The following is a 9,316-nucleotide window of genomic DNA, read 5'->3' on the forward strand; positions in this document are numbered from 1 at the left end:
TAATTTTTTAATAAAGAGTTTGAATTTTTTAATTTAGAATATATTTTCACGTTAAGATATTGAAAAAAATTTAAAGAGTAATATGAGTTTCATGTTTTTTTTTTTTTTACATTTATGTGAATGAATGGATCGTAATTTATTGCTAGTTAAGATGGCTAGACATGTGATATTTGTTCCACGAGGTTAAGGGTTCAAATCTCTTTCTATAGTTTCATTGCTAATGTGTAATATGTACAGAAAACATGATCTGGCGCCAAAATGTACAATAGCCCACATTTATCTATATAATTCAAATAAAATTAAGAGCAAACCTCAAATTTTATCAAGATATTTCACATAGATTTTGGAATTACTTACAAACTATAGGCATCAGTTCAAATAATATTACGAATACTGATTTCTGCAATAATAAAAGCTCTGATCATAAAATAAAGACAGCAGATGTGCGCATCAGAGAAATGCTGATGATTCACAGATGAGCATGCCCATAATTGGACATGCGTTCAAGAAGGGGACACATAGTCTTCAAGAGGGGGACATATAGTTTTCAGTAGAATACCTAGTAGAGCAAGGCGACTAGAAGCAGCATTCTTCGAACAAACAGCAGCAACAGAGGGCAGCAAAACTGCAAACAAGAAATAAAAGGTTATTGCAAAATAGACAAAAGTTAAGTACCCTTGATATGTTTCCAGAATCAATTAAAATTGTCGATAGCAAAAATAGCAGAGGGAAGACTTTAACACCAATATAATGACACAGTACTCTAATGAATTATGGGACACTGAAACATGTTATAAGCAAGAATATCAAGGGAGCAAGTCTTGGTTGTTTGGTTCTCAATCACAGTAAAGGTGTAAAGATAATGATTACAATGAAGCACCGGTAGCAATGGGTCAGGTTTTTTGCTATTATGATGAGAGTTTCAGCATGCCTCTATAATATTAACCTTCTCACCACCCGCACCCGGGCCACCGCCTCCTACAATGTTAGTCTTTAAGCACCATCAACACAAAACTACATAACTCACAAATTTCCAATCCACCTTAGAAATTACCATTTTGCAAAATTTGGTGAATATATATTCTCAAGATTCATGAGATAAAACACTTGGGAATGTTGGGACACATTGTGTTAGCTGCAGGATTCTCCACTGTGTGCAAGGAACTGAAGGAAGTTTGTGAGAAGTCTGAAGAATAAAGTTTAAGGAGTGGTAAATTTCAAAAGGCATGTGAGGACTTAAGACTGCTCCAATACTGGGTATATGTTGTCATTCCTTCTGTTATTGAAATATCTTCAAACTCGGAATTGGTACAGTTTGATGCATAAAGGCCATCCATTTATTAGCAAAACTACTCCCTAGATATCAAATCTCGTTGATTAAAGAAAAAGAGGTTTTGGCTGGTGTTTGCAGTGGAGGCCTTGTGTATCTAGAAAAAAATAGCTTGATTATTCCCACTAGAAATACTTCTTTCAGCAAAGTAATACATATTTTAGTGTGGGAGTTGTCTGGCATGAGGGGACTCTTTGACTGTTGAATTAGATTAATCATTTTCTTGTAAAGAGCATCCTTCAGAAAAACAAATTGCTACAAAATTTCTGAACAACTAATTTTCTGAGTTAAGCACAAAATCAGGTACTCAATTCTTCCTTTTTTCACCGTTTAGGTACTCAATTATTTTTACTTTGCTTTTGGGTACTGAGTTAAGAATTCCGGCCAAAAATAAATAAATCAGCCAAAGAATTTAGTACCTTTGGTTAAGAGTATGTGGGCCCCACCCGATTAAAAAATTCGCAGGTCACCCTTTTTTTTTCCCTTTCTTTTTTTTTATTCCCCCTTTTTGCTCCCTTTATTCTTTCCATTTCTAGAAACATTGCTGCGTCACTTTTGAAGAACAACGAGCAACCTTGGGCTCGATTCTGGGGAAAACGACACCAAAAGCCGCCATTTTTTTTGAGGTAAGCTCAATTTCTCATCGTTTATGTTGTTATTTTGATATAAATTTTGGATTTTTTGCCCATTTGTTGATGTTTGTTGCGACTTAGGGTTTTCGAGATTTTGGGTTTTTTTTTTGAACAAATTGATGTTGTCGATTGGTTGTGTTTTTTGTGTTAAATTTGTTGCTTTGTTGTTGTTTGTTGTTGGATTAAGCTAGTATTGTTGTTGAATGTTGATTTCATGTTGTTTACAATGCGCAAGGGTTGGATTAGTTATATGTTTTGATGTTGAACCTTCTTCTTCAGCTTCAATAATTCTTGTTCTATCTTCAATTTGTTGTTAATCATCAACACCATTTCATCCCTCAATTCAATAGGGTGAGGCATGTCAACCCATTCAAAGTAATTGCATCCATTGTAGCATTTGTAATTCTCACAAATTTTAAACCTCATGAATGGGTGCTTGATTGTCCTTGATATCCTTTGCATAGCCTTTCTGTTACAGTGGCAGCAGTCCATGATATGCACCTTACTGTTTCTATTTTTTCAAATTTGCAGGAGGCTGATTTTGTGGCTGGACAGAAGAAGCAGCAGGGCAGACTTGAAGTACCAGCAGCAGGGGAAGCAGCAACAGCTTCTGTTTCTGTGTTTTTTTTTTTAATTTTTATTTTCTACAAAATCTGGGAAAACCTTGTTGAAGAATTTCTGCCTAAATAAACATGGTCAATGAACCTGTTTTTGATGAATTTTGTTGCTGGGTATACTGCTACAGATTCTGTCTTGCTGTTTTTGTTTTTTTTTTTTATTATTAAAATTGAATCAGGGACAAATGGTTTTGGATGAATTTTGTTAAGCAACAATGGTAATTCTGCCAGGTTCATGCCCCTTTAAATAGAGAAACTAACGGCTAGTTTCTTAGTCAAATTTAATACATTTTTTTTAAATATTAATTTTTTAATTAGGTATGGTTAGTGATGAGTTAGTGGTGAGTTAGTTCACCTGAAAAACACTTTGAGTACCCAAAAGCAAAGTAAAAAAAATTGAGTACCTAAAAGGTGAAATTTTTAAGAATTGAGTACCTAATTGTACTCTTAACTCTAATTTTCTTAGTGCGCCATACACAGAATGGTTCAAGTACAGCAAACTAATGCAACTTCCCATCCAAATAGCCCCTAGAGAGTATAGCTAAGGAAGAGAAGTGGTGTCCAAATACTCTATGCTTACTCAAAGGTTCCAGTTTGTCTCATGTCAGTCTATCAAGAAAACACTTAGGGATACATGCCAATTGTAGGAGCTTTATATTGAAAGGGCATGAAAAGACTGAAGGTTTTTATTGCTAGTAGTGAGATAGATCTTCTAAAGAATCCTGCGGTACTTCTCAATCCAAGATGCAATTGGACAGGAGTCAACGGATATCGCGGACGGGAGATCTTTTCAAGGGAAGAAGGCAATCTTGATAGTAATTCACAGATTGAGCAAGTATGCTCATTTGCAAATGCATCTCATCCCTTTAGTGGTCAACAATACCACACTTCTATCTGTACCACAATTACACAAGACATGTGTCTCTTGCAACATTAAAATGATAAAAATAAAATATTTTTGAGCCAACATAAAGAAAAGCTGTTTTGCCAGCAACAAGAGCACATGTATGTATCCACAGATTATTTTTCTTGAATGGGTGGTCATGATAAGCCAAATATTGGTACACAACTGTAAATTTGTTTGGCAAACAGCCTAAGAGGTGGCCTTCTGGGCTTTTGAATGACCGAGGGAAGGTAAATCACTATCTATTGCATCTGCCAGGAAATCCTCAATGTTTAATGAAAATTGAACCCTACATACTGTGTCTTGTGAGAGAGTAATGTGGCTGCAATTGACAGAACTATGGTTCCTACCGAAATACTTCGTATATATCAAAATGCTAGAGTTTTCACTTACAAGGGGATCAACACAAGATGAAGAATCAAGTTAATAGAAGAAAATATAGATTTAGTCGAGGTTAGGAAATGAGTTTAAGTAAAGCACTACATGTCAGGCCATAAAGGCAGAGATCTCCTGAGTGCCCAACTGCCTATAGACCTCCTAACGAGCTAGCAACCAATTTAAGGCATATCTTACAGTGTGTTTGGATAGATAATTGGGAAGGAAAAGAAGGGGAGGGAGGAAAAGGGGTGGGAAGGGAAGGGGAGGGAAGGGAAGAGAGATGAATATTCTTTTCAAATCTCTTCATTGTTGAAGAGATTAATTTCTTACAATTTAATCCCTCCATTTCTCTCCCCTCTAATTTCCTTCCTTCCTCATTTGTTATCCAAATGAAAGATACTCAATCCTTCAATTTCCCTTCCCTTCCTTTCCCTCGATTTCCTTCAATCCAAACAAAGTTTTATAGAATTCAAGGTAGGAAGGTGGCTTACAAAATACAACTACATGAAGGCTCATAAACCTGTATTAGAAAGGTAGACAAAAAGGGAAATCAAGATGGTGCATGTAGTTATAGATTGGTTAAACACTAACCCTCTGGATGCAAATAGGACCATTATAATGACATTATTGTAAGATACCGTCATTTTCATCAGAGTAATAGACCCACAGAATATGCTTGAGGAATGAGGAAAAACTCCATTTGGAGGAAACACTTGCCAGAGTCATATAAGTGTGGGTAGAACCGCCTTGCATGACGTTCACATAATATTCAATGTAAGGCAATACTCGCAAAATAGGCTAATCCTTGAAAAAAGGAGGCTGTTGTTTTCTGTAATACTAGTACAAAATTAACAAAATAAGGCTGAAGCCCTTACATTCTGGATATATGTGACATTTAATAGGATCTGATACTCCTCTCTCTCTCTCTCTCTCTCTCCCCTCTTTACTCTGCAAAATCCATCTTGACATTTAGTTAATTCTCTTTCTTCTTTTAGAGAGTTCTTTTGGAAGGTACTCAAATTTTCAGAATAAGCCAAATTAATTAAACCGCCATCAAACATCTAGAGAAAATCAAGGTATTTAGTTGTTCAGCCTATTCAGCCTCAAAAGAAAATAGGGTTGGTTGGGAGAGAGGGGGTTGGGGGGGGGGGGGTTGAGGAAGAGCAGAAGAATGAAAATGAATAGAACCACTTGTCCAAGAGAACACGAAAGGCAACTTCAAGATAAATAAGTATCTCTACAACTTACCCAAATTATAAAACTCATTTGTTAGTCTTAGTCACTCCCTATCTATGTTATTCGAACTCTTCAATTTACATCAAGTACCTATGTCAAATCCTCGACACTTAGACCCTTCATGGTTAACCAAAATCATGAAAAAAATTTCACAAAATAGCCAAGTCAGACACTTAGACAAGCATCCACATTGGACATGGGTACCGAGTTGTAGTATAGCTCCTCATGATCTACCCAATGCACAAACACTTCAACCTGTCAATGGATCTCAAGACTTGTACATTGTTATGTGACTAATCTGCTAGGCTTAATGAAGAGCTATTTTAATCGGACTCAAGTATGCATTCAAGTGCCTAACTCAGCTATTTTGTGAAAGTTACCGTGATTTTAGCCTAAAAGGAAGAGTCTTGTCCATGCCATATTAAGGGATCCAACAAAGGTGCTTGACATGAAAAAAAGGATCCAACACTTCTAGTATCTTGCATTGCCCACTTACCTATCACTGTTGTAAAACCATCACCTAGAGCATCCCACTCCATATTTTCACTCAATTCCCATTAGCCAATAAACTTTGATACATTTTAATTAAATAACTACGTAAAATTTGACCATAATCTTATCTTCAACTTTACAGCATGAAAACCTAGTTGCTTGAGGGATCCAATATTCCACTGTGACCCTAGTTTAATCTCAAGCTAAATAGAAAAATATCACATACGTTTGCAAGAAACGCTTCCTATACACTGAGAAAGATTCTATCAGAATTTAGGCGGATATGGATTAAAGATGAGATGAAAATGAATGTGGACCTATAGCTTCTCTTAAACATTCATTTCATTATAATTACTCCGATATTCAGTTATTTCACAGCCTGAACTATGATATAGAGCATAATAAAATGCAAGTTGCAACTCACTCATGTCAAGTTATCAACTATCAAGCCATCCCATTTCATAACAATACATTGATCTAGCAAACATTAACAATATGTTGGGATGGCTATTATGGCAGGAAAGGGAGGTGAGCAGAGAACAGGAGTTAACATGCACCTTCCTTCAAAAATTTTCCAACATGGGAAGCACTGGTTCAATGATTGGGGAGGACAATGGATCCCTTCATTTCCCCAAAGTCGTATCTAAACAATGGAAAATGAAACCCTCACTTTTTCCTTCCCCTCTTTTCCTCTAAATGCCCCATCCAATCACATTGTAAGGAGAGGAATCAAGTATACCCTAGTTCTGCCAAAATTTTCCCATGCATGTGCATGAACCTTGATTTCTATCTATCTAATATGATGGCAGATCAACTCCAATCTAAATCAAGATGGAGGATTGGATTAAAAAAAAATTTACGCCAAATAATCAAAGAACCATCTCAGTAGTTTCTTACACGAATCGGAATATTAAGCACTTTAGTCATGACATACATGAAAAAACTTAGTTGGATATGTACAAAGATCAACAATGTAAGAATGTTCATTCTAGATTGTACTGAAAAGAAGTTGAGAGCACCTGGGGGTAAGATAACTAAGATGAGCTAAACACGTAGAAGGAAGCACCAAAATTCACTAGCAATTATGAGAAATGAGGAGAGGTACTAAAGAAGAACCCCAAGAGGAGGCAAAACAACTCCGAAGTCCTACCGATCAAAGCAATTTACTTTAGCGATACCGGCTTTGCAAATTGAACTCATCTCTTGTAGCCACATACTAAGTATGTACACATAAACTAACAGCACAAATCAAGAACCATATTCATCATACTTCACATCCCAGAAAATTCAATCACTTCAATAATTGTATTGCAGCAAGAGTACATCAATGCATCCAAGTCACCTCAATTTGCAAATGAAACAGAGCAGAAAAAAACAAAAACTACATCCATCACACTTCACATTTGTACAATACATCATGCTCCCGAGTATATGTTCTAATTAGCGAAAAAGATCAAAAGGGGAAAAAGATTAAAAAAAAAAAAAAACATACCATCCCTTCAAGAAGGAGAAGCAACCATCATCTCGATGATGGGAATGTTCACAATGATAAACTTGGGTGGGTGGATAGGGTTGAGGAGGCGGCGGAGGCGGAGGGTAGCCATCATTGAAGTAACCCTGGTAACCACCAGGTTGGTGGTGGTGGTGGTGGTGCTGAGGGTAACCTCCGCCGTACCCTGGTGGTGGAGGGTACCCTTCATACCCTGGTGGTGGTGGTGCTGATGGTGGTGCATATGGTGTACCATACCCTAAATCATCATCATCATAATCATCATCATCATCAAAATTCAAATAAAAAAAACCCAGAAAAAATAAATAATAATTGATAAATATATAGATAAAAATTGCGAAATTTAATTCAAACAAGAAAATTCAATTCAACAGAAAAAAAACAGAGAGATGAATTAATTGGGGTTTACCTGGAGGAGGATAACTCATTGTTTGGGTTTGGTGTCTTCTGTTTGAATTTGGGTTTCTTATGAATTAAGACTAAATGATTTGATATTTTATAGGAGTAGTTAATTAGTTTTGGTGAAATACTCAACGAAAAGAAATTTGGAAAATAATAATTTTGATTTTGGTATTGAAGACCAATTCTGTGAAATTTGAAAAAAATTGCCAGACTGTATCCAATAAGATGACACCTCGTGTGAGCAGTATGTATGTTGTTAGTAGTGATAGAGACAGAGAAACTTGAGGGCTTCCAAAGGGAGGTTAGTTATGTATGAATAAATACATAATAAGGGGTATGAAAGTCTTTTTATAAGGAATTTGAAAATTCCTAATCAGTATTTCCGTTTTGGTCTGACATCCCGTTTTGCTTTTAATTTTTTTTTATTATTTCTAAATTCAAAGTTGTCATGTTTGTAAAAAGTGTCCCTTTTTTTCAGTCTATAGTTTCTCTCTCCTCTATCTTCTCTCCTCTTCTCAATTGTTCTTCTCACCATTGTAATTTAATTTCAGGTAATTAAAGGCATTATGTGATTATATTAATTGAGTTTGATTTGCTTTGCTTATGTTTTTTATTTCGTATTGTAAATTGAAATTTTGATGTTCTTTTTTGTTGATTAAGAATACCCATTTACTGGAAGGATGATGAACTGGAAGAAGTGGGGGTGAGCATTGTCAGTGTCTCATTGCCACAGAATTAGGTGTGCTAAATAAGCTCAGAATGAATTTACTTACAGTTTCAGTGAGATGATCCAAATTTACAGAAGCAAAGCGAAGAAGATCATTGCAACAAAATTTACGAATGGTTGTCATTAACTCATTATACTACAGAAACTTCTGTAAACAAGAAGAAAACCAAAATAAAGGCAGATTAATATCACCCAAATGATTAACTGGAAGAAATTGAGTTGTAAATTGAAATTTTTATGTTTTTTTTTTTCCTTTTTTTTTTTGAACAGGGATACAATTAGAGTTTCAATTTTGTTCTACAAGTATAAAAGATTGTAGAATAACTAAATCAAATTTGTTGTTTTATTCTAATTTTTGATTTTAAGGCTCTTAGATTCATAATTCATTAATTCTACTGATATACTTGGTTGCTGCCAAGCCGAGCCCGAGCCCGGGCCGGGTAAAACTGAGTTAACGACAATGCTCAGTAGAAATTGAGTTGTAAATTATTGAGTGTCAACAAAAATAGGATTAGTGATAAACAAAATAATTATTGAGTTTTAAATTATCAAGTTATAATTGTATTCTATTACCTTTAAGTCTAGTATGTTTAGTTTTGGTAATTGGAGAGAGCAAGAATAAGTGATAATTTGTTTAAGTGATATCCTTGAATTAATTAGTACTCTTGTTCCACTATAAACTATTGTTGTTAGTATTTAGGGCCTATTGTGGTTGACTAAACTGAGCTAAAATAAAACTTATTGGAGCTGAATTGAACTGAATTAAACTGAATATTTTATGAGAGAAAAAATTTAAGATCAAAACTAAACTGAACTTATTGGAGCTGAACTAAACTGAATGTAAGCTGAAGAAAACAGGCCCTTACTGTACTATTTAGTACGAACTAGTAATGTGATTATATCCACTTTCACAATGAATATGACTTTAGCCAATAATTAAAATTGTTTAATCTTTCCTTCGATTAGACTACATCACATAGTATGATGACTTAATTATTGTTTGGGTCCAATTAACTTCCCAAATTTTGGGATGTTACAATTGGTACTCTAATGCATTTCAATGAAACTCAAAACTAACATATTATTTT

General features: G+C 35.1%; 1 protein-coding gene across 1 annotated transcript; it reads right to left on the reverse strand.

Moving 5' to 3' along the window:
- Positions 1-248: 248 nt before the first annotated feature.
- LOC110721207 (cysteine-rich and transmembrane domain-containing protein WIH2-like) lies at positions 249-7,736 on the reverse strand. Its single transcript, XM_021900358.1, has 3 exons — positions 7,509-7,736; positions 7,082-7,337; positions 249-625 (listed from the first exon to the last, which is right to left on the reverse strand). Exons 1-3 carry the CDS (start codon positions 7,525-7,527, stop codon positions 577-579), a joined length of 324 nt encoding a protein of 107 aa, XP_021756050.1. The 5' UTR covers positions 7,528-7,736; the 3' UTR covers positions 249-576.
- Positions 7,737-9,316: the final 1,580 nt, after the last annotated feature.

The sequence above is a fragment of the Chenopodium quinoa genome, unplaced genomic scaffold, assembly GCF_001683475.1.
Source record: "Chenopodium quinoa cultivar QQ74 unplaced genomic scaffold, ASM168347v1, whole genome shotgun sequence".
In the NCBI taxonomy this organism is placed as follows: Eukaryota; Viridiplantae; Streptophyta; class Magnoliopsida; order Caryophyllales; family Amaranthaceae; genus Chenopodium; species Chenopodium quinoa.